Genomic DNA, 25,879 nt, shown 5'->3' on the forward strand with positions numbered 1-25,879 from the left:
GAACACTGGACAAGAGAGGCAGGCACAAACATATGTTGAAATATTTCCAGTTAAGTATGCAACACTGCTGTAAGTTCTTCACACATCTTAATTCTATCATTACTTAAGTATACATCAGGGTATAGTCTGTAATTACATGACCACATACTTTCCCCCTTCACAACACCTGTTGCATGCAGCAACAGAAGGGACAGTCTTCTTCAGAAATGCCTTCTACTATTTTGATTTCTCCTTTTTTTACTTCTGTGGCCTGCAGACTTGCTCCCTGCGTGGGACTCCAAGCTTTGTGTCTGTTGAGGCCCTTTAAAAGCACTTTGTTATCTGAATTATCTCACACTTCATTAGTAAACTATTAAACACACCTCTGTGAGATAAAATATTTTACAGACAGTGCTCTTTTTTTCCCACAGCACTTAATGTGGCACTGCATTTTGCCTGTCCAGAACATAGCCCTTCCTGCTTCCAGCTACAACTGAGAATAATCATTTGTTTTGCATTTCAGATCCAAAACAGGGGATCCAGAAAACAAAGAGAAAAGCAAGCACACTGAAATGTAAGGCTTACCTGCCTTATCTAGCATTCCATAGGAATACTGTGGTGCAAGCAGAAGATAAAAATGGAATTTTACAAGGAAGCAATTACCCAGGAGATATTTTCACTTTGAATAATCCCTTTCCTTATTTACAATATGCCTATATGTTACTATATAGTATATGTTATGTTGTTACTCACAACAATGCTATATGCACCATATTCCAATCATTCCCAGAAAAACTCTCCTATACAATGACCGCAACAGAAGTTTCTTGATAAAAATAACATGATCATGTAAGTTTTGACTGGATTCCAGTGTCTGCACACAATCCAGTAGCAAATCTGGATTGTCAGAATGAACATCAATTCTTGTGCTTCTTAATTCCAAAGCCTTCAGTTACAATAATATTTTTTAAATGGTTTTGTGTGCACCTATACACACACTAGGCTCTTTGAAACAGCATAATGATGTTACTGGTAGCATGGTACATCATGGCGTAGAAATTAAACTAAAACCAAATCAATGAAGATGCTCTCATTTCTGGGTGGCTTTTTTCCCCTCTAAGGATTGAGCTGAAGTACCCTCCCCAGCACGTATCACAGTTGTGCTCTGAGCCTGTAGAGGATAGTTTATGTGCATTTGTTTATGCTTTCCAGTCTACAGCAGTGGTAACAGGCATCCAGCCACAGATCCACCCTCCCCTCACCTGATCCTTGTCAGAGTCTGCCCTACAGTGGCTGTCTCCAGTTGGAGACAACCAAGGCTGACTTTATCAGTTGAAGTGTCATTTTAAAGACACATTGCAGAAGTTTTCCTTTTGTTGGAGTTTTTTTTCTGGCCTGTTCCCCTGCCTCCCAGTGCTTAATTCCAGTCTGCAGCACTCTCCATGTCTCCATTTAAGTTTCTCACACAGTTCCTCATACTTTTGTCAAAACTGTGCTGCGACGTTCAGCTATTACCTGCTGCAGGAGCTCCAGCCTTGGGAATAGCACTGCTGTTGAATGAAGAGTGTAAATGCTACTAAAAATACATATTAAAGGGATTCTTTCATGTAATCACTATGCACGCATACAAAGAAAAAGGAAAAAAAAAAAAAGGAACCCTTTTAGTGGCTGTAAAGTTTCCAAGCTAAATAAATGGATTCTGTGTGCAACAGTGTCACCTTGAATATATTTAAATCCAGGCCCGGACGTAGCAATCACATTTGAAGCTGATGATACAAACCAGTCTGGTTTTCAGCTATGAAGCAGAGGTTCTTGACAGGTTTCCTTTCAAGTTGTGCACATCAGGCCATCAGCTAAACACAAACAGCAATTACCAAAGTGTGATCAGAGAGGCTGCTTTCCCTCACATGGCCTCCTTCCAGCCCTACCTACGATTTTTCAGTTGGTTTTTTTGTTGGTTTTTTTTAACTAGATTATGATATATCCAAAGACTGACAACATCTTGCTGATTATTACCATGCTTACTTAGTTCACATCCATTCTAAATCTGATTTTAGTGCATCTCACTGCACCAGGAACATTGTGGCTGCCCAGAACAAGCTGCTGGGACAGCATCCCTCTAATGATACCAATTCATTTTGCTTTGAAGATTTTTGTCTCAGCAAACCTGTGGCTGCCTCGGCGTCACCTGCACACCCATACCTTGCAAAGATGAACGGTGTAAACACTCAATATTGTGCTCTAACTTGGCAAAAATGCAGTCACGCCCAGGGACTGATTCCAGTCTGTGTAGCAAAGTCACCCAGTAACGCTGGAACCTGGTATTAACGAATGTGGAACCAAGACCCTAGCCTCCTTCAGGTCACTAATTTAAGCTTAACACCAAGCCTTCCTCGGGGCAGATACAGCTCCCACTGAAAGCATTGACTAGGTTCTTACCTTGCTCAGTCCCTCCTTCACTGGAGTTTTACCAGTCTTACACCAGAGCCGCTCCTTTCAGAGGTAGGGAAAAAAAAAAATCAGTGCCAGCAGCTTCCACAGGATCTGGCTCAGGCCACAGGAACAGGACTACTGTGCCAAAAGCCTGATGGAGGCTAAAATCTATTTGCTATTTGACCCCAGAAAAGAGGGCTTGGTCCTCTCTGCAAGGGCACACTTTCTACTACTTTTTTGGAATGGAAACAGGAACAAGTGCAGAAATACCACGCTGTTCCAATACGTACTTTATCCAAAAGAAAAACTAAGCTAAAAAATAAATACATATATACATTTATATATATATATATATAAAAGAGAGAACAAAGCCGAAATTCCAGTATGTCTTTAAAGTATTCTTCTCATGAAGAGATAATGACCTTTCATACATATGCCACCTTAAACTTGAGGTATTGAGAATATTTTGCATTTTTGACCTTTCGTAAAATATCTGCATTCAATTTGAGAGGCATTTTTGCCCACATACCACGTCAATCCTAGTACTGCTTCTACCTGCACTTGGAGCACATTCCAGACAACACTTTTCAAAGCTCCTATTTTCTCGTGTCCCCCAAACAGTTCTCTCTTCCCAAGGAAACACCCTAATCTTGCGCAGGAAATGAAAGACCTTTAAGGAAACAGAGCTTTAAACAATGATACGATCCAAGAGGAAGATGGAAATCATAGATGTGTGTTTCCACTACACTAATGACAGTTACACTAAGGGTTAGCATTGGAACAACAGCACCTACGAAAGGGAGAACCAAAACCTGGCTTCAGGGAGAGTTTTGTCTGATCGAGAGCAAAGGAGAGAGCTCAGATTTTATACTGTGTGTTTTCTTATTCACACACAGGAAGATGAAGTTACTGGATGAAGTGACTGACTAGTACAGGATACATTTTTTTTTCCCCCCACCCCGACTCAAGAATTCAAAGTGAATCATTTTAAGATCATGCCCACATACACCTCCTCTAGACAAAGCACTTGTCAACACATCAGAAGGTGCCCCAGTTTTGTCAACTCCCTGAAAGCAGACACACTGGCTCTGGAGTAAAAATTGCATTCTAAGAAGAAAACAAAAAGAAAAAAAAAATCTCTGCTGTTCCTGACAGAAGAGAAAGTCTTGCTGCTACTCAGGTGAGGAAAGTGGCTTTATGACATTCCCTCTGCGTTTATGAGGGCTATTCCAAGAAATGGGGGTGCAGAAGGAGCATGGGATCTATACAAAAAATGGAACTGCAGTCAGAGAGGGCATAAGACTAAAAAGAAAAAGGTAAATGCAAGGTGAGCTTTAAAATATTTAGTATCATTTTTGTCTTTTAGCTTTTTCACACTAGATGGTCCCACTGTATTACTTTTGGTTTTCTTCACATTTATATGATTTTATTGCTAACTTAATTCAAAACCTGAATATCTGTAGAAGATTTTGATGCATCTCTTAGAAAAAAAGGGAGGAAGAGCCTATTGAGCAAGTGTATGGACATGTCCAGTTGTTCCGGTTTTCGCAACCTTAATATCTTAAATCTGTCATAACTTTCAGTATCTTTTTAATATTCTGGGGTTCACCACTGTACTAGAATAAACAATAATGTAAATAACCTCCTATCAGGCTTCTATTTCAAGTATTTATCTTATTCTGGGCATTTCACTCAAAGAATAATCTGCATAGAATAGCATGAAGAAATGCAACTGTAATTACAATTTACACCAACGCAACAACCTTCCAAACCTTTCCAAGCTATGTATTATTTGATTTTGTTAAGGACAAATAGCCATCACAAGCCTTAAAATTAGTAGGGCAAGTTTTACAGAGGCTGTATCTAGCAACATACTGGTGTGAAGCAACAATCTGGAGGAATCAATGTCATCATGGTGGAAGGTAAATATTTTTATAACTACATCCATAGCAACCACAAAAACTCTCCACTTCTCCAAAGTGATCCATAATGCTTGACTCAAGAAGCTGATTTAAAGCGCTGAGAAGGTATCACTAGTCCTCATTTATCTTGGCCATAAAACTCCCAGGAAGACAAATATCTTTCTGGGCCATTGCTGTACAGAAAAGAAATATGCAGAAGACATCTCTGGAAACAGCTATATTTGCTTCTTTTGAAACTATAAATCCTGTAGGGAGGGGGGGTGGGGGATGAGGGGCATTACATCCTATGGAAGATAGTTGATACTTATATCTATAGTGTATTTTACTGCAGCATCAACTCAGGTGATCGACGTCTGAATTAAAGACTTTACGTAACACCACTTATGTCTTAAATATTACTTTTCACCAACAGATCTCAGTGTGCCTTGCAAAGACTTGTATCCATTCTCCATGAATGGAGAAGTCATTCAGAGAAGTTAGAGAGATGCAGATAAATTCATTGTCAGTAGTCACTGGCCAACTAAGGCCAGTGAATCCAAGCCTCTGAAGTCAGAATCCCCTGCTCTATCTAGCAAGCATCATTACTTCTGTAAATAAGTCATTTAGATAAGCTTCCACACACCAAAGCTGGTTTATGCCAGTTCCCAAAGGCGCTCTCAGAAATCTAGTGGTATTTTCTATTGCTCTTTGCACCGAAATAAGCCGACCCCAGTTCTTTCCCAGTGAGAGGCAGGAAACCTTGCACACTCCCTGGTCACAGAGGCACATGCAGAAGGCAATGGAAATCTGTCAGCACCAGGTAATTTAGCCTACGCTTCAGGCTGCAGTTCTGTGTTCATTCATACTAGGTGTCTGCAGTGCTCGACCAAACAGCATTACAAAATTAAGCTGAACCAGGCTTGGGTACATGACTCCATTACTGCTGAATAGGCGCAGTCAACCTCATCCTAGATTTATGCTGGCTTTAAAGCAGCTATGTAAAGGATAGGCAATGCCCAATCCATCATAAAACCTATCTTTATAAAGCTAACTCGTTTTGAACAAATTAGAAACAGTGGACCGAGTTAATAGCAGGCTGGTGTTTTGCAGCATTGCAAAGAATCTCTTTGCAGGAGCCTTTAAGCTGAATTTACTGCACCATTAAACCACAGCCTCAGTGCAGAAGTAGGCTGGTTATGAGCATATGTGGAAATCCATGCAGCAGTTAATTCATCTTCACAGCACCCAAATTAGGCGGGTAGGAGCAAAACTCGACCAAGATCCTTCATTTAAGGCACTGGAAGATTTAATTTATGTGGCAACTTTGTGCTTCTCCTTTCTCTTTGGTTGAAGAATAACACAGATTTGCCCTCTGTCTGTAAGTGAAGGGAGCTCCAGTTTCAGAGCCAGGAGCCATAGACTGCACTCCTCTTGCTGCATGCACCTCGCTGACTGACAGGGGCAATAATCAAATATTTATGCAGCCCCACAGTGCAAACTCTCAGAACATTCAGCACTGTCATATAACATCCCTAGCTTAGCTTTAACATAGTATCCTAATGAACACAGGGTCTGGCTGATGAGCAGCTGCAGGGATAACAGATACTACTAAAAAATCCTCTTCCTTGTCTGTCTCGCAGGTGTCTCCAGAGCAGGGGCAGCAGAATCAAAGGTATGCTCTTACCACAGCTGCTGCACTTCAGATCTTGGTGCTTAGACTCAAAATGATCTGTTGGGCTGCAAACTTCTGAAACTGAAATACAGACACACATATACGAGTTTTTTCCCACTTACAGGTTTGCATATTCTTAGCAGAAGTATCGTGCTGTGAGCTGGGGGATCAGTACTGAGGGTCAGAAATGTCCTGAAGAGCCAATCTGTGCAGGCAAGCCACAACTTCCAGATATACAGGACGACCAGAACAGGCAGGAACAGACTGATTTAGGGTACACAACTCCATTACTGCTAAGTACGCATAGTCAATTTTTAAGTAGAGATCTTGTGTAAAGCTAGTCATGCTCTCTTAAAGCACATCTTCCCTCAGGAAAAAAAAAAAGAACGTACAGAACTGGTGGAAAAGGTTTGACCAAAAACCAATGCCAAACATACACACACATATAAACTCACTTATTTTAATTACTGAATACCTTGGTATGGAACTGAAATAAAACCAATTATGTTTTTCTTTTCCTTTAATTTCACAGAAGAACAGCTACTCTACCTGCTTTAAAATAAGTAGGTTTAAGAACCAGAAGTATTTTCTCAAAGGCAGTATCTTGCAATACTCTACTACTGTAGGACCTGCCTTATTTCTTTTAACTTCATATTAAAACTGTCCTCCACTCGCTCAAATGCATCATCACAAGCCACTGTAAGTTCATCTACATTAGAGACTTTTGTTGCCTCCTTTGAGTTGGTCAGGAACTACACATCTTCACACTGCTGATCAATAAAAATACATACATGTAACGCACACACAACTTTACAGCAGTCTACAAAGGCAGGTAGCATTGAGGTTCTTTCTGAAGTTGGTAAATGTATTCTCACGTAAGTACTTATAAAACTTAAACCAAAGTCACTATTAATGGACTCAAGTATCTCAAAATGGTGGCTGAAGAATCATCTTATAGTTATTCCAGGAGTCAGGAATGGCTGATAGGACACGAAGTCCACCTACAAAAACATCAGCACTCTGTTTAGAAAGAAAAGCTACACAAATTCTGTCTCTGGTCAACACAAACCAGAAAGCACACTGCCACCAAAGAGTAGGCAGAAGCCTGTCCATGCCCTGTGGCCATGTAGCTCAATGCAGCAGATGCAGTATTCCACAGCCAGGCTGGGAATAGCCTTGGGCACCTTCTCTAATAATCTACAGTGAGATCACTCTTCAGATAACGTACAAGAAAGTTCCTAATTCTGTTGTAATTAATTAGCGAAAATAATGGAAAGAAAGCAGCTTATCTTTCAAAAAACTAAGACTACTTTATTCACAGATCTACCACAACCCTGACAGTGAAGCACTCCCTGTATTTAACAGCTGAAACAAGCCTACAATCACCTACCTATTAAAAACTGCCAGAATTCCCAACTATGCCAGCATCCAAGGTACCAGCTGGCAGCCGGCTCTGACTTCACCCCCTCACCACCACTTGCCTGCACAGTGGCCATCCCCTCTCCCATGGCACCATTCCTGCCAGAGGCCCCTCACCACATGTCTGCCCAAAGCTTTGCTTGGTTATTTTAACTTTGAATCAGCCAGGAAAAACAAGAGTCATTCCACTGCTCTGGTGAAGCACAATGTTTTCAAGCCTTCAGAATGAATCTGGTTAAATAAGTTAATCCTTCCAGCATCATCAAAGCAAAAACATCAGGAAACTAAAAAAAAATTAACGAGGGCAACCAGCTCTTTACATTCCTTAACTATTGATAGTGTAGATGAGCCAATTTAAAAGAAATGTACTATTTTTTAAGCAGAGGTGCTGCGTACCTGTGGCTTACCCCAGGGAGTGTAAGCAGTCCAGCAGAGGGATCCCAGTGTCACCTTGTTCACTGCCCACCCCTAAGACAAGTGGCCAAACCCCAAACCACCTGGACATCTCCATGGTTCTTCACACCTCACAAGGTACCTGCCACAGACAAAACCTCTACCAAAAACACAAAGAGGTCCATATGCTGCCGCTCTGCACAGCTGTATCTAATCACTAAGAGCATAAGGAAATGGATTTTATTGACTTACAACATGAAGATAAGTTGCCTAATTAGCTCTCACGTCACGGTTATCAACGCGCTATGAAGTATGAAGCACATACAACCAGTGTCATTAAGGAAAAGCCTCCAAAAATCACTTCCAGTCTGCCAAAGCTCTTTTTTTTTTTTTTCTTTTTCCCCACTACGAGAGGGGACGATACACTGTGGGAGACTACACACCACATGCGCGCCGCGTTACTTTTGTGTTTATCGATAGTTCTCCCCCCTCCCTCCCTCACGCCGTCCCTTCCCGCCGCTCCACCTGCCCGTCCGGACCCCGCCAAACCGCTTCCCGAGGCTTCCCAAACCGCTTCAGGTGAGCGACCCGGGGGGAAGAGGGACAACTTTCCATGTTTGAGACCCCAAAACCCGCCGAGCGCCCTGTGCGGGGCCGAGCGCTTCCCCCCCCATCCCCATCCCGGCCCGGCTCCTTCAGGGCCGCCCGCCCGGGGGTCACTCACGATCTCGGTCACCATGAGGAGCCCGGGGAGAGTCCGCAGGAACTCCCTGTCGTAGGCGAGGGTGCTGGAGCTGGCCGACAGGTTGGCGGTGAAGGAGCTGCTGGTGGTGGTCACCGTGTGGGAGCGAGGGCGCGGCGGCTGCTGCTGCTGCTGCTCCTCAGGCGGCGGCGGCACCGGCGGCTCCATCGTCGGCGCCGCGGGGCTGCCCCCGACGCCTCCCGGCCCAGCGGGGCGGCGGCAGGAGCGGCTGCCGCCTGAGGGGCGGCGGGAAAGGTGCCGGTGCCGCCGCTTTGTATGGCTGCCCGCAGCCCCTCGCCTCAGCACGGCCGGGAGAGGTGGGGGGAGGAGGGTGCTCGGCGCCCGGCCCCGGGCGGAGAGGCGGGTCCGGCGGGGGAGCCGCCCGCCCCGGCCCTCCCGTAGGCTGCCCCCGGGGCGGGAGCCGGGGTCTGAGTGGAGGCGCTGGGGACCGGCTGACAGGGATGGGGTTGGGGGGCCGGGGGTTGGTGGCGCGGGGGGATCCCCGGCGCTCGGGAAGGGCCCTCTGAGGGGACAACATGGGGCTTCTCTGAAGGAGGCTACTGACCTCCACACAGAGGCCTTGGCACCGTGTCCCCTCACAGCTGAGGAGACAGGCCGAGCTCGCCACGCTCTGGAAAAACACCTCACACGAAGCCATGAGCGTGGTCTGGGGACTCCAACCCTCGCCCCTGGCTGTCATCGTCCATCTGGACTGTCACCCCTGGCTCCCTGGGCAGCAAATGTTGAGGGGAGACCAGCCGGCGTTGGGAGTTGCCATCCCAGCTGGCCACCATTGCCCCTCAGCGGCACGCCTTTGGGAGAGGAACTGCCACAAAGCGCCGTGGGCAGGGAACGAGGAGGTTGAGGGACCCCGTTTTCTGATTTAGCTGTGATCTTCTAAACCATCAAGAGTCTCCCTTGCAGGAAAGACTTAAAAGCCACGTAAAAGTCATTGGAAACGGAAAGTATGAGGTCACTATTGGCCTACTACCTGACAGGGTCGAGCTGTTCCCTAACCTGCACTTTTTAGTACTTTTCCAGTCTGGCCTTAAGTGTCACCTTTAAAAAAAAATAGTAATTTCCGTGTCATTTAAGAGCTTCTAAAGTGATCTTCTGTTCCACAAAAAGTATGGTGTTTCAGCAAGCAAGCAGGTTATAGTTTTTTTCAATGTTCAGGAATTCGCATTAGCAAAGCATTTGCATGTGGCAGCTCAGTACAAATGAAGTGTTTTCCATATGTCTGATGGCTATTGTCCTCGAATTGTTTACTGCTGCTCTCCTGCTGGCTAACAAAGGATGGATTTCGCAGTATTACCTTTCAGCAAGGGATTGAATCAGCTGGGGTTCAGGGAGGAGGAGGAGGATGGCAGAGTTTCTCCCAGAAATACGGGAAATGTGAATTACCCAAAGGAACATGCTTCCAGTACGTGATTGTGCCTCCGCTCACAGTGTGTGTCACAACGCAGGGGTTATTGGAAGGTGTTTTTTGCCTCAGGGCTCCAGATCCCCCACGTACTCGTAGGCGCTGGTGACTTTTTTGTTAAAATGGCAGAAAAATTGTGGCAGAGTCTTGCAAACGTGGGCTGCAGTCATCAGAATGAGATGCCAGTCACTGGGCATGATATGATTTACAGATATCCCTCTTTGTGAGGGAAAAAAAGTGGAGACCGTTAGCAGACCACACACTTGAACTATTTAACACAACATCTCAATCACAAACAAGGAATTTTATACTTTCTGTCAAAACCATTATTTTTTTGTGGAGTTATCAGCATTTCTGTATTGGTTGCGTTACTGTTTTATCCTTTTCTCTTAAGTAAGAGCTGAGATTTTAAAGGAAAAGAACACATCTGTTCACCGGTCTGTTTAGAGACCTGCTTCAACTGGCTTGCAAATAAAAAGTGCTTTATCTGATTGTTCAGCACTGCCAAGCTTCCTTCCAATGCCAGAGCTGCTTTTGAGATGCCACCGATGCTGTTCGTGAGGATTTGAGAGCTGATTTATTTCACACTGGATGTATTTTTTTACCTAAACTTCTGGAGATCAGTGTTGTTTCTCTTTCAACCCTGACACAAGACCAATAGATTTAATTGCTTTGGGTCTGCGCATCTATCATTTGAGCATCCCAGGTCCTCTGGAAAAAAAAAAGGTAAAAAAACCACAGATAGGGAAACATTTGTTTTCTCTTTCAACTATATTAAATCTACTAGTAGATTAGCATAAGTTTTCAATGTCTGTTGGAGAGGTCTAGTATCACGACTAATTCAAGGAGAACTGGACAGGTTCCTTTCTGGGCAACTTTGCTGAACACTGGCTGCCACTCTGTCTTTCTTAATTAGTAAATTTTTCTCTATCACACATATTTGAATGATGAATTTCACCAAAATACAGGCAAACACTCAAGATTTTCTGTATCACTGATATTCCAGGAAGCAAATTTCATTTTTTAACTAGACAATGCACTACTTTACATTTTGAATGTTAATTGAGGCTCCAGTTTTTTTTGTCTTGCATCCTTGCACTGAGGGCTAGAACTGGAAAGCCTGCAGGGACCATCTGAGCTCAGCCAGATTTTTTTACATGTAGATAGCATCAGAAGCAAAATAATTGAATGCTGCTGCTTGAACAATCAACCTTTTATTACAGAACTGCCAAGAGAGAAGAACGTGGCCCATTTTCTGTATTTTAAATTAACCTTTCAAGGGAAGGATTGGTGAGGCTGTTAAACAGTAGTCAAGATTGTTACCTCTGTTTGTCAGCCTCTGTATCTCATCAAGAAGTAAACTGTTATTAGAAAAAATATTTAATGTGGTGACGTTTTTCAATGTAAATGTTTCAGTAAAAGCAAAATGGCTCATACAAGTATTATCAGGTTTCTAAGTAAAGGGCTTGCTCCTTGAGTGTCCTGCTATCTAATTAACAGATTCTTCCATTTAAGCTGGTTTGGTTCTCAAATCCTGAGGTATCAACATTTTTGAGCTTACTGACTGAGCTCTCTAGGACAACCTTATTAGCAACAGTCTGGCTAACTGGAAGTGCTAATTAAAGTAGACTCACAGGCCCAAGGAGAGGAGCTAACTGGAATTTCCTGATCTGTTTTTCTGTTTTTGAAATACAACTTCCCTTTCCCTCTCCTAAATCCTAGAATTTTCAAATGTTGAGGCTATTCAGACTTTTTTTTTTTTTAGGTAGGTAAAACAAGTAAACATATAAAAGGAAAGGTGATTGAGATTTTTCACTGGTCATCAGCAGATTGCAGTCAACAACAAAACTCCTGTTTTTAAAAAACACCTAGGAGCTATCTAAGAAAGATAAAGGAGCTTATTCTGAAGAGGGCAAGAAAGGAATTGTACTTTCTGTGGGACCCAGGTCATGTGTAAGGAACACGGATTCGCGTCAGATGTCCAGGACAAATATTCTCACCCTTGACATCCCACTGTGCTAATCTGAGGATGTGATATTTTTAGTTAGCATTAAATCAATAAATGTTTGGAATATTTCCTAATGGCTTTTCGGAATCAGCAAAGTGTAGGCTTTGAGCTACAGACATATTTAAGTAAATAACTGATAACATTATGACAGTACAGAAAAGCTGATTTATACTGACCCAAAGCAGAAATAATTGATCTGCACTCTGGTAGTAACATGTGCTATAGGCACACCTAATCATCAGTCAAGGCAAATGACTCTGTGTGTGAACTGGTATTTTGCAAAGTAAAGATGGTTTTCATGATAGAGATAGTTTGGTCTTCTAATGTTGCTGCAGCAGAGTGAGAATAGATGAGATACCCATTTTTTCAAAGTGGCTATTATTCTGCAGATCTGTGGGTTGGTATGTGTGGATCTGTGTTTGTATGTGGGGTTACTGAACACGAGACTTTTTTGGTTTTGCAGCTTGGATGCCCCAAAATTAACGAACGTAACATCAACACTAATTGAAACTACAGTCTGAGAAATTATAGTGCATGGGATTTGACCATCAGATACGTAAGTTACTGCTCTAATGGTGAAAAATTGCAAAAACTACCTGTTCATACTCAGTACTCCTTTTCTCACAAATATTTCTTTCTTTACATGAAGTTTACTTCAATTGTACAGACAGAAGCCTGACTGTGGACACACAGACATTTCAACTGCCAAAGAGCTTAGAACATACGCACCGCCACAGAGAGGATTAACTCCATGCTGTGAGTAGTAACATATTGACTTTAAGATTTTTTATTATTATTATTATTATTTTACACTTTTGAAACCCATTATCATCACACAAAGCAAACTGGTGATAGAGATTGCGCTAAGAAAAGAAATGACAAAGTACATAAGCCGTGTCTTTTCTGTACATTAGCCTTTCACCAGCTGTTTTATCTGCTCTGGGAATCTAAAAATCCCTCCCAGCCCTGAAACACAACCGTGCCTTAGATACCATGCCGAGGAAAAATTGCTTACTTCCTCCAGAGCAGATTTGTTCTTAGAACACTGTCCCTGTGCTCTGTACACGTATGCTTAACTTCGGGGCAGAGAGCTCATCTACTCGCACGAAGGGAAGAGTTTGTGGGGACAAGTGTGAACTCTGTGCACAAATCTTCTCAGAACGGGAGCTGTGGTTTTCATGTTTCGGGGTCAGGGGCCCTCAAATCTGTAACACACTTGCAGGAGTACGCCCATCTTGTGTTTCACAGGCTGCTTCTCAGCTGTCCTTCTCTGCAGGCAGCCCGCGAGCACAGCTCCAAGCGCAGCTGGTGGCCGTGCCTTCTCACACCTGCAAATCACCAGTCACCTGAATACTCAAGAGTGTCCGGTGTCATGTTATGTGAGGAAGGAGCTTATTCTGCCCCTGAGCATGTCCAGGCAGGCTGTCCCCGAGGCAGACTCATAGCTACTTTCCTTGGGGTCACCAGCCCTCCGTAGACCTTTCAGTATTACTATGGTAGGAGCAAACACTAGTGATTGCAGTACTTGAGAATATAAATGTTGCCACTGAAGACATGTATGTTTTCTATGTGCTAAGGACAGTGCTTGCTTAAATGTTTATGTAAATCACAGCAGCTGGTGTTTATACAGCACCCAAGCCCGGTGCAAAACAGCTGGAGGAAAATATCACCTTCAACCACTTGTCAATGGTGTATTTGGTTTTAGATAATTAATGAAAGACTGTGGTTTCATTACAGCATCATCTATGTTTAGGGAGAGTTTACAGCCACCTCAGAGCTTCTGGCATCAGCTTGCTCACAGGCTTTATTGACAGACAGCTATCTTGCTCTGCTGGGGTTGGTACAAAATCCCGAAACATGACTGATACCTTAACTGCACCTTATGTTAAATTATTAGGAGGTGACTTGAGCTTGCTGGGTGCATGTATAGACAGAGGGAAGCCATCCAGTAGCTGGCAAGCACAAACCTAACCAGATACCATGGCTTGGAAGCTGAAGTTAGACAAATTCACAGAATCACAGAATCTTCTAGGTTGGAAGGGACCTTAAAGATCATCTTGTCCAACCGTCAACCTAACTGACAAAAATAGACACCCACACAACAAACAAGGAGCATCATCACTAAACCATACCTCCCAGCACTACATCAACCCGTCTTTTGAACACCTCCAGGGATGGGGCCTCAACCACCTCCCTGGGCAGCCCATTCCAATGCCTGATAACCCTTTCAGTGAAAATTTTTTTCCTAATATCCAGCCTGAACCTCCCCTGGTGTAAGTTAAGGCAAATCCCTCTTGTCCTGTCGCCTGTGACTTGAGAAAAGAGACCGGCCCCCAGTTAAGGCCAATCCCTCTTGTTCTGTCGCCTGTGACTTGAGAAAAGAGACCGGCCCCCACCTCTCTACACCCTCCTTTCAGGTAGTTGTAGAGAGCAATAAGGTCTCCCCTCAGCCTCCTCTTCTCCAGGCTGAATAACCCCAGTTCCCTCAGCCTCTCCTCATAAGACTTATTCTCCAGACCCCTCACCATCTTTGTCGCCCTTCTCTGGACCCGCTCCAGCACCTCAATGTCTTTTTTATGGTAGGGGGCCCAAAACTGGACACAGTACTCAAGGTGAGGCCTCACCAGTGCCCAGTTCTGAAAAGAAAGCATCTTTGTTGTTTGGGGCTTTTTAACTTATCTTTTTAATACAGCATAATTAGCTATTTAAATAATTTATTAGGTAAAGCGGTAGATTCTCCATCTTTTTAAATCTGTAATTCAAAGCTATGGATTTATTTAAAATATGCTCTTGACCAAGCTTAACATTGACAAATTTTGTGGTCTGTACTATACGGAACATGACAAGAGACGATGCAAGCAATTTGAGAAACCAAAGAAATGAATTCCCATTAATTCCATAAATGTACAATCTTGTGAATGCTCTTGTCACCCAGCTGTACGGCACACAGGCAGTACCGGTGCCTGACACATCACCTCCTTGTCCTGGAGCAGTAGCAGAATAAAAGAGCTCACTGGGCTGTGCCTGGCCAATAGTTGGGTTACAGGAGGGCTGCCCTGGGAGAATGAGTTTTATACAGGTGGGCTGCCAGGTTTAAAAGTAGAAAGTCCTCATCCAGAGTGAAAAAAAGGGGGTGAGGTGCAGGAGAGGAGAACTGGGAGCCTGGCAGGGCACTGACCTAAGTCTTGGAGAACTCAACCGTGGAAGAAGGCAGAGAAATGCTGGCAGATGTTTTACTAGTCTTCGTACTTGTTTGCACAGCCGTTCTGTTAGTATGGGGTAGAGACAATTTACATCTATCCATTAACAGAAGGAGAGCAAATCGTTAACAGGGGAACGCATTATACCACGTAATGGTCTGAAACCTGCGAGTGACGGAGCGACACGGTATCGATATCTTCACATCAGCGATTTCTCTTTGCAAGTAGACCAGTGCCAAAAGACTGGCATGAACACAAAGAACAAAACGACCCTGTTGTTTGTATTCATAGAGCAGTCTTAGCCCTGAAACAAAACAAACCCAAAGAAGCAAATCTCACTAGCACAAAACACAGTCAAGTTCATCTCAAAGCAGGGTACAGAGGCGCAGGCACCAGCGGTTTAGAATATACATAGCACTGCTCATGCCTAGAAATAATTATTGGATGCTTTCATAGTGTTACACACAAAACCAGCATGCAAAGTTGCTGATACCTGGTAAGTCTTGTGTCAGTGCATGAAAAAACAGCTGCAGTGATGCAAGGCACTTAGTGCATTCTTCTCTTCTCGGTTCCTGGAACCACCCATCGCAAGAGAAGCAGGAGCCTAGAGAAACAGGAGATAAATAGAAGAGAAAATGATTATTTCTATTACGGCTTCACATATTTATGGGGAACAGAGTGTGTTGTCTGTTGCCTGTCTAGCAAAACCTGCTGGGATTTTTACAGGAATCAGAAAGCCAAATTCCATTCAATTTCTCCATTCACTTCCTCCGCTTTGAAAATTGCAGGCTTTGGGCTGCACAGTATGGGACTGGAGAGCAGTCAGGGGGTGGATGATGGGCTGAATTTTGGAGTGACTGGGATTTCCTCAGAACAAAGGCTTATCCCATTTATGACATGCCTTGAGAAAGCTTATCCTGTCAAGTAATTTATCATCCTACTAACTAGCTACTGAGCACGGATAATGCTTCTTTGCTAGATCAGTGAGGGAAAAGAGAATTTTAGAAGAAAGGAAGGTTTTCATTTGGGGATTTTAGGAGATTGAGAGAAGAGCTGATAGGAGTTAGGCTATCTAAGCCCTTTTAACCATAAGAAAAACATACCAAGAAGGATTTTAGTAAATGCTCATCTTGCAGTTAAAATACAGCCTTTCTATTGAAGGCAGCCTCATTACCTAGGTATTTAAATTACGGGAATTGGCACAGCCCTGTGGACTGCAATATTAGATTTGGATGCTTTGTGATGGATGTGGCTCTAATTATTAGTATTGAGGTGAATTAAATCCATCATATATTTGTGAGTGTCTGACTTAATGCTAAGTATGAGACAATTTTGACATGAGATTTATTACAACATAGACATCCCCATAAGCTCCACGATTAAGAAGCTTCATTTCCTGTGAACTTTGAGGTTGGGTCACCTTAATGTTCAAGAGTGTTCAGACTCCATCAGAAGTGCTTGCTGCAGTGGGGGTATTTATAAGGTCGATCTACTCTATGTACCTTTTTTTTTTTTTTTTTTTTTACTAAGAGGGTATCCTCAGTTGGTGTGTTTTCTTGGCATTTATAAGACTTTGACATCTTTTGGTACTCTTCCAATTTGTTATGTTCAGCTGGAATTGGCCAATAGGATAAAAGGCTATGGAGGAAGATGAGAACAGGTAGTGTGGTAGCGTAACCTTCATCTCCTCAGCACATCAGAAAACTGCTTATATGTGTGTGTGGATGGATGTATGTATGTATCTATACACACACATACACAGACATATCCATATAATTAAAGGAATGCCTCCTAGACCCAGAAAATGATTAAAAAAAAAAAGTAGTCACTAAGTAAATCAAATATATGATCTTACAAAAGCAGTGTGGTTCTCTGGATATGCTAATCAAATAATTACTTGCCTTCCTCACAAGGATTGAGCAGCAGCTCAGGAAACAAGCTGTATCAGTGTGTGCAAATGAAGGTTGTGCATCAAACTGCTGCGCTGTCTTTTTAAGTGATGTTTTGATTACTATTTGAGTGAAGTACTAATCAGGGAGGTCATATTTTCATGATTCATTGTTGAAGCAGGCAGTACAAGGAAAAAAACATCAAAGTTAGACGGGATGTATTCAAACCAAGTGTTACTTTGATGAAATCTGAGATTATTTCTTGCATACAAGCATCTCTCTTGTGCTAGAAGCCTACTTCAATGGACTGAATTCACTAGTGAAGGATTTCTTGATGTAATTTGCAAGTAAGAGAAATACAAGTAAGGGGATTACTTAAATTCATCAGTGCTGAAATGCAGGATTTAATAAATTATCTTCAGAAACAGCAACAAACAACACTGGGATTTTACAGGGTGTTTCAAGGTATCTAATTGGAAGATGAGCTACAGGTGACATCTTCCAGCCTGCAAAAGTATTCCCACCTGTAAAGCAACTGCGTGTAAAGCAACCAGCAGGAAGTGAAAATTACAGACAGAAAAGGGGGGAAAAAACTACGCTGGTGGATGTATCTCTACTATAAATATAAGTATTCAATGATGTCTTCTTTTAAGAGCATGGAACAGGAGGACCTGTGACAACTGCCTGTCTTGGAGAGGGGACTGGAGGGACAGCAGCCCACAGCCTGCATCATCTGAGCACAAGTGGTACAGTTCAAGTTCACCTCCAAATCTGGGGAGCTGAAGAAGCGACGGGACTTGGAAGAACTACATCCCCCACACTTGCTCTGTATGTATGTATCCCTGCCTTGAAAAAGCAGCCATGATTTCACAGTATTTCATTAACATGTTCAAGAATAGCTTTTAGCAAGCATCAGCCCTAAGGTGAGTGACAGCGAGAGGTGTAGTCTCCCCATTAGCACTACACAGAGAAGCTGCCTTTACCCTGGGGGGGTGTGTGTGCTTGTGAATCCCCTGGTAGAAGTTGTGCCAAAAAATGCCACCAGTGCATGTCAATGATGCACTGTCAGTGCATGCCACCAGTCAATGATACTGGACTAAAGCAGATGGACCTGGCTGTATTTACTCAAAGGCAGCACAGAAAATAAAAAAATTCACCAACCCAAAACACCCCCAAGCCTAAACACTACAAATCCCTATTATTAAAAAGCATATGAAGATCAGCTATTTCTTGAGATCAGCCTACTGGATTTTAATATATTTTACTAATCATTTCAAGCCAGATAATGCTTTTGAGAGCAAAAATAATCTCTCCAAAACTCTAGCTGTGCAAAGACTTGGGACTGGGTAAGCCTAAGAAAACTGCATTGAATAAATGTAAATCGTATGTTAACACTGTAATACTTCAGAACTGAAAGCAGGCTTGAAAATTAAGCATTTTCACTGTTCAAGTGTTGTCTGTGCACGTGCATACAATTCCTTGTGGAAAAAGTGAACTGAAGACACAGAGGCAGGGAGACAGGGAATGAAGTCTCCTGTGCCTTAGGACACGTTCAGCCCCGTCAGCAATCCCAGGAACTTCCTTCTGCCAGCCCGGCTGAGAGGCTTTCATCCTGACTGAAGCAGGCTGCCGTGCAGAGTTTAGCTTCCCTGCTTATTTAGCCTATAGCTTCTGTGCCTATAGCTTCTGTGCCAATAAACCACGTTGTCATTTTTAGCGATGCATTCAAGGGGGGCTCATCCAAGGCCCAATTACCTGGGGTGGAGTTCCCCATGTAACATAATGCCTTTTAAATCAGTCTAGTCCAACTCAGTCATGTAACGTAATGCCTTTTAAATCAGTCTAGTCCAACTCTGTAATTAAAACAAGGTACTTGGAGCTGTGCTTATCAATTATCTGTTTCCTAAAAAATATCTGTCCATCCACCCTGGACCTAATTACTGTCCCAACATTAGGTGAGCAGAGATGTTTAAACCTCCCAGTATCTGCTTACCACTCCTTGGACGCTCGCTTGGCACAGCCCACATGTTGGCATGATGGGTTGTGTCTAAATCTGATCATTCACAGAGGTGCTTCTGGTGCCCCCATCGCCATAATATCTGATAATTCACAAACGGTGTAACCAAGTCCCCTGCTATTCACTTGAGGAGTGATGACAGTAGCAGTGAGAAACCCAGGCTTTGTGCTAGGGGAGAGCTCGCACACAGGGCACAAGTTCTCAGGTGGAAGGAACCAGCAAGATTTCCAGCCCACTTGGGGGTCAGGGCCTATTTTAGATGGATAAAAATGCATCAGAGGTCAGGAGTAGTCCCTGGAATGTTCTCACTCAATTTCTACCATTTAACCTCAACCTCTGGTAATGCCAGGTGACAGCTGCTAATAGCATTATAATTATTTTGTTGGTAAGATCACATAAAAAAAACCCTTAAGAGCTGGAGTTGTGGCTACCTTGCTATTACTAGAGCTCCCACTTCTTGCTCTGAGTCTGCAAGTGCAAAGAAGGCAGGCAATCCCCTAAGAATTTCAGGAAGAACATTTCAGGACAGAGGGCCTGTCTCTGACTCCTTAGTGGGACCTAATCCTGTTTAGTTTAGCTCTGAGAAAAAAAATTAAAAAATAAAATCACACACAAATGAAGAGGGAGCCAACACTTCTAATTGATTATTTCTCACTTGTTAAATGCAGGATGTGCAAGAAAGAATGGGGGTCTTTGTCCCAAGGAGGATGCGATTATTTCTCTTGCCAGCCTTTGCCATGACTGTCAGTGCATTCCTCTGAACTCTCATGATCCCACCACAAAGTGAGAAAAGTGCATATTTCCTCTGCATAATCTGTCTGAAGTGCATGAGCAGCATATTTTTCTCATCTCAAGAGTTTTCCATCTCTTGCTTGGAGAGTGATACATGGAAGGGAGGGGGAAACTTCAACAGCAATTGTTCTATCTCAGTGCCTTTTGATAAGACCAAGTGTGCTTGTGGAAACTCTCTGGCACTTGAGCAACCGCAAAGTTCTCCGAGGAGAGGTTTCGGTTGTGAAGAGAACATGGCTGCACCAAGCTATTGCCATGAAGCTGTGCTGGGTACAGAATGACAGGCCAAAAAGGGCTCCAATCAACTCTCCACTTAAAATGGTTTACCTGTAGGGTGAGCAATCCAACCCCATTCCAGTCTCTTCCCTCATTTTTAATCCGATGGCTTCCAGAAAGCCCTGGAAGGGCTAGGAAACATCTCTGCTGCTCTACACTGCCCAGCGCTGTCCCGCCAACCCTACTCTATTTTGGAAGAAAAGCCACACCTAGAAATTGTCATACTGAGGAACTGCACATCCCTCTGCCAGATGGTTACAAGCAGCTGAATTACAAGTTTTAGAATTTACCTGTGAATATTGTATAGCCATGGATAAGGTGGAGACTTTTTCTGAGGGAAAAAAAAATAGATTACTTGCATGAATATGGCAACGAGGTAAACTAAACTGAAGTGTAGGATTCTATAGCTCTAGAGTAGCAATACATTAGAATAAAAATAAGCAGCTTTTGTTACAAAGTTGAAGGACTTCAGCTGGGTAATGAGAAGCACCGCTACCTACCAGCGTTCTGGTGCGATCACATACCCTGGAGACTCACAGCAGCCTGAACCACTGCAGAGAACACCTCTAGGAAAAAACTCGAGCTTCTGCTGTTTTAAAACAGTGACTCTATGAATAAAGGTGCAAGTGGCAGAAGGATTAAACCCAAGAGTATGAAGGTTTGGAAGATCTCGTTCCACACTTAACCTCTCTACTGGGCAACAAACGTAAGGCAAGGATAAATGCAGATGGCAGCGTGCTGATCTTTTTTTGCTGTGGCTGCTGAAGGTCTGGGAGGAGCAAAAGGTATCTCTATAGCAGCCCCCGGCCTGACAAAAATGCAGGTGAAGAAAACCAGAGGATAAAACTAAACACAGAGAAGGGAAGACTGGCGTGACCAAGTGCTGCTGCCATTACCACCTAACTTGAGGCTTGGAGAAAGTGCTGCTGCTGAAGTCTAGATTGAAAATGAAACACCAAGCATCCCTGTCACATTCCAGTACAACTCTGTGCAGTATGTGGAAATTAGAAAAATCCCTAAACTGGGTTTAAATGCCCTTCTAAAACCACTTGTACAAAACCTGGGCTTTAATGCAAAGCACAGGCGCAGCCAAGGCTGGCTCTGTGCAGCTACCACAGGACGGAGCAGCTTCCTTTGAGCTCACTTTGCTAAAACCATTTCAAGTGTTTTGAGCCTTCAAAATCCCATATCATGATACATGTCGGTTTGTCTCAGTGCAACAATATAGGGACTGGGTACCACCAAAAAAAAAAAAAAGGTAAAAAATAGCTTCCAGTTACTGAGAAGCTGTTGTGCAAGTACTTCAGTTTGAAGTTTGTATTTTAAATGCTGGCTAATGCTTCATAAATGTCTCTATATTATTATTTACATAGGTCAGGAATCCAGCTGGTGCTTGCCAACAGATTTGGCTTGCTTTCCAGTTCTTTCCAGCCTTAAAAAAGCAAGAAAGCAAACTAAAAATCCCCAAGGCTGTACTTTCTGAGCCCACCACATGACTGTGCTTAGCAATCATCAAACTGCAATTCACCGAGTCCTTAAAACATAAACCACTCAGAAGGAATCTCTTGCGCTGAAGGCTGAAGTGTGTTTCTGTGACAGGAGTGTGATGCAATGGTTTGCAGTTTCTAAAACGGGGTTTATAATGAAACTGGAGTTGGAGAAAGGGCAAACAAGTTCAATTAATGCCATTAGTATTTTCACCTAAACATGGAATATGCACTATTTTTAATAAATGTGGCATTTCAGAGCTTCAGTGACCGGTAAAATCGATGTGACACTGTACCCTTAAAACAATGTTTTCAGTTAACCCAGGCTGACGTCCTGCCATCCGAGAGACTGGAGGGTGGTCTGGAAGAGCACTATGGACTGGAGCTTCACAATGGAGCAGCTTTAATGGAATGGATGGACACAGCAACCCCAAAGGGCCTCTTGGTGGCCTCCCCTAAAAGCCTGTGCACGGTTCCCAGCCCCTCCCAAGGCTCACTTGGGCACGGAAACGTTCAATAAAAGGTAGGTGGTGTTTCCTCTATGGATGAGCATATGCACGTACGTACACTCACCTTTTGATGTGAAGATCCCTTCTTAAGGTTCACTACAAAACAGCACAGAGAGGTGCGGGCACAAAAAGGCGAGAGGGAAGCTGGGATAGATGTGAAGGAAAGCTGTAGGGTGAAGGGCACTAAATGACTCCCATCCAGCTGAGAAAATGTTGTCACAACACTGGGCATTTCAAGCAGTGCTAACAGCACAGTGCAGTGTGGGTTGTACTGAGCAGACTTTGGCAGTTACCCCACACGAACCATCAGAACTGCTCGCTGTGCTTAGTTTATTACTCACTAATTCCTACAGCACACCTTACACGAAGAACATACTTTTAAAAGCAGTAATTCCTGCTGTTTCTAGTAACTTCCTGAAATAATCAACATATGGTTCCCAGCGCTTCCTACAATTGCCCTTCACAACCTCGCTCGAAAACATACACTGTAGGTAAGAGGTAAAGATAATAAATGGGTAAATCCAGTTCAGAGATACCATTCTGCTGGGCATCACCCTGCCGCTCGCCTCTTAAAATCCAGTTCTACAGCTGCTTTCAGCAAGAGCAGGACCAGGCTGATGGATCCAGAGTACCTGGAAGTCCCTACCCAAAGCATATTGGCAGGGATCTGGAATCAAGTCAGAACAGAGAGCACAGGGTTTCATTTAACGCCAACGCCAAACACCTCTCCTTCGCACGTGCTGGGATTGAAGGCAGATACTCTCCCTTTCCATTATTCAAAATAGAAATGTTACCTTTTAGCACTCAGATTTCTATCAGCTCTTGGCAAATCAAAGAGATAACTCCGTGCGGCCAGGAAACAGGCAAAAGAGAAATATTTTTTCCCTTTCTAATAATATGAAGTGCTTCATGTTCTGGGACAGCATTTAATTTCAGCATTAACCAGCCCCTGTGACCCCCACGTACTTCACTCGCACGACTCCAGCCTTACCACAGAGTCCAGGTTATGAAGAACCCTCAGCACAGGCCATCGCAAAGTGACTTCTTTGCCGTGTTTCCTGGGTCTCCGGGCCAGGCGGGGTGTTATTTACAGCCAGATGGTCAAAGACACCCAGCCCACAAGCTCTGATTTAGTGAGAAAGCACCACCCCTTCAGAAAATAACGCCCATATGAAAGAAATGTATCCATCCTAATTCTCTACTGATGGTTTTTACTTTTCTCTTGACCCATGCTTTGGCCTTTTGGATGGTATGTTTTAGATACCCACATATTTACACTGCTAGTTCATTTAATGCACCCTTAAAAAAAAAATACAATTTTGAGCTTAAAGTGCAATGGGAAATGATTTAATGGCTGAGACTCTGGCTGAAAATTAAGAATAAAATGCACCCAGTTTGCTGGGCAACCACCTTTACCTGTCTCCGTATCCTTGTCTGTAATAAGGAATTGGGACGTTGCTCTCATTTTATTAAATGCTTTGAGACTTTCAGGTAGACAGTGCGTTATTCTATTCACCAAAACACCCCGCTCCATTACAGTATGGTGCCCCACAACTAAGTCGCAGACCTTTCTTTCCCTGGTTAAACACTGGTGACACCTCCTACCCCTTTAGCTGATGTAAAAACTGACAAAACTGAGCACAACACGCTCTCGTCCCTTTGCAACTCCAAGATGCAACAGAAACAAGCATTTTGGGGTCCTGTAAAGTGCATCCAAAGTGATGCCACTGGCCATATTGCCCAGGAGCTGAAGTAGTGACTGTTGCCCTGTACTGGGAGGGTCTTATACGATTGGCAAGGCAGGGCCTTGGGCAGAGGTAATAAGGTGTTGGGTGTTTTATTCCAAGCTCTTTCTCTCACTTCCAGCAGCTGAAAAATAAAAGGGAAGCAAAGTAACGGTGAGGCAGGGGGAACTGGTCACTTACCCACCAGCGCCCTCCAGTGGCTCACACACCAGCTCAAGGAACTGAAGATGAGGACCTGGTCGGGAGGTCAAAGACACCACAACTGTTCCACTAATGGACAGAAATTAAAACGGTGACATCTGGATGTCAAATAACTCTTTTTAAAACTTAAATTCTTGCACGGCAACCTCCTATCTGCTATCACTACATACCATAGCCATAAAAACCTACATTCCATCAAGTGAATAAAATATTAATCGCAAGCCACGTAAAATGAGACAACAGAAACCAAAGTGATTCCCAAGACAAAAATGTTTATTTGTACTAACTCTTCAAATGGGTATACATTCACAATCTTTAAACAAAATCAGTACACGTGTCTAGGGCAAGTTGAGTATGTATCATTAGAAGATAATGCCTTCCTTAGTAATTAATGCTCATAAATCAAGAATTAGTTACTAATTTACCGCCCCTTACACAGGGGTTCATGTTTTCAGTAAGACTATCCCAGCACTAGGCAAAACAGCGTTTGTAGAACAGGATTCTAATCACTCAGTTCCAGTATCACATCACAGTCTTTTAATGAGCAGTAAATATTAATGGGGGAAAAATATCTAGTGCCAAGCTGAGTGTTTTCAAGCACTGAAAAACAAATAGTGAAGTATCTATAGAAATTTAAATAAATTTTAGTTACTGAAACCACATTTTTTGTCTGAAAAGAAGAAGAATATGGTTACAGACTGGAGGAAAGAATTCCATAAAAACCTTTTCTCTGGATTTGCCTTAGAATCGGCTTCTGTACAAAACAAAAACAATTAAGATTTTGGGGTTTCAGTGGTAGAAGTAGTAATGGAATAAGAAAGAAATAATTTTAAAATATATTAATTTACCACATTTAGCTCATATAGCCCTTTATGTATCTTACAAAATGCTACTGTTCTACATACTGCATGTAAAAAAAAAAGTTTATATATATATATGTATATACACACATATAAAGGCAAAGCCAATCAGATTGGTATTAAAAAAAAAAACCCCAACAGAAAGCATAAGCAGACACACTGAAAGTTATGCAGTAATGAGGAGTGTACACCCCACGTGTGCGTTACTGAACGGGGCTTCCAATCTTAAAACACCCTTTGAACTGTCTGAGCAGAGCACCTACTCCCAGTCAGCTCTAGCAGTGATTTCCTCAATCGCCACAAACACCTCATGTTCCTTTACTTCTGGCCGTCTTTTATATTTAGCACTAAATCAGAAATAAGGCAAAATAACTTTTCACATCTTTGAATATCTGGTGACATTCATGAGATCTTCCAAAAATTAATGCAAAACATTATAGGAGCACGAGAAATGGTACCCCTGAGCTGAAGCATCATTCTGTCCTTACAAAGCTGCCCCAATGGTCACCTGTTTCAGAGTAATCCAGGCTACTTAATTATGCCAATTATTCCCAGGCACCCCCTTTGTTTTAACAAGTTTAAAATGACAACTTAAAGCTTCAGGATGGGTTTGTGTTCACAGTTTCTCATCTAAAAACATCACTGAGAAGAGTGAACACCAGTTGTGACGCTGCTCAGAGGTCTGGAGTGGATATTCAGAGCGGATGTGCATTCTCAGCGAGCTCTGTAAATCTCAATGCTGACCCTTGCCTCAAGGTTAGGAGCTGCAGGAATGGGTCCACTCTTTATGTACCTAGCATATATTTTACCAAGAAAATGACAGTTTGTTATACAAGAAAAGCAAGACAGATTTCATTTATCTATCTTCTCTTGCATCAACCTTGTAAAAAAAAAAAAAATAAAATCCCCTAAAACCCACCCCACCCCCAAACT

The 25,879-nt window shown here is 43.0% G+C and overlaps 1 protein-coding gene across 1 annotated transcript in view; it reads right to left on the reverse strand.

The window, feature by feature from the left end:
* Nucleotides 1–8,858, reverse strand: part of CMTM8 (CKLF-like MARVEL transmembrane domain containing 8) — a 35,337-nt gene extending 26,479 nt beyond the window's left edge. The window contains exon 1 of the mRNA XM_014937674.1: nucleotides 8,522–8,858. Coding sequence (XP_014793160.1) covers nucleotides 8,522–8,707 — 186 coding nt within the window. The 5' untranslated portion in view covers nucleotides 8,708–8,858. The remainder of the gene's footprint in view (nucleotides 1–8,521) is intronic.
* Nucleotides 8,859–25,879: the final 17,021 nt, after the last annotated feature.

The sequence above is a fragment of the Calidris pugnax genome, unplaced genomic scaffold, assembly GCF_001431845.1.
Source record: "Calidris pugnax isolate Ruff unplaced genomic scaffold, ASM143184v1 scaffold11, whole genome shotgun sequence".
Taxonomy (NCBI): Eukaryota; Metazoa; Chordata; class Aves; order Charadriiformes; family Scolopacidae; genus Calidris; species Calidris pugnax.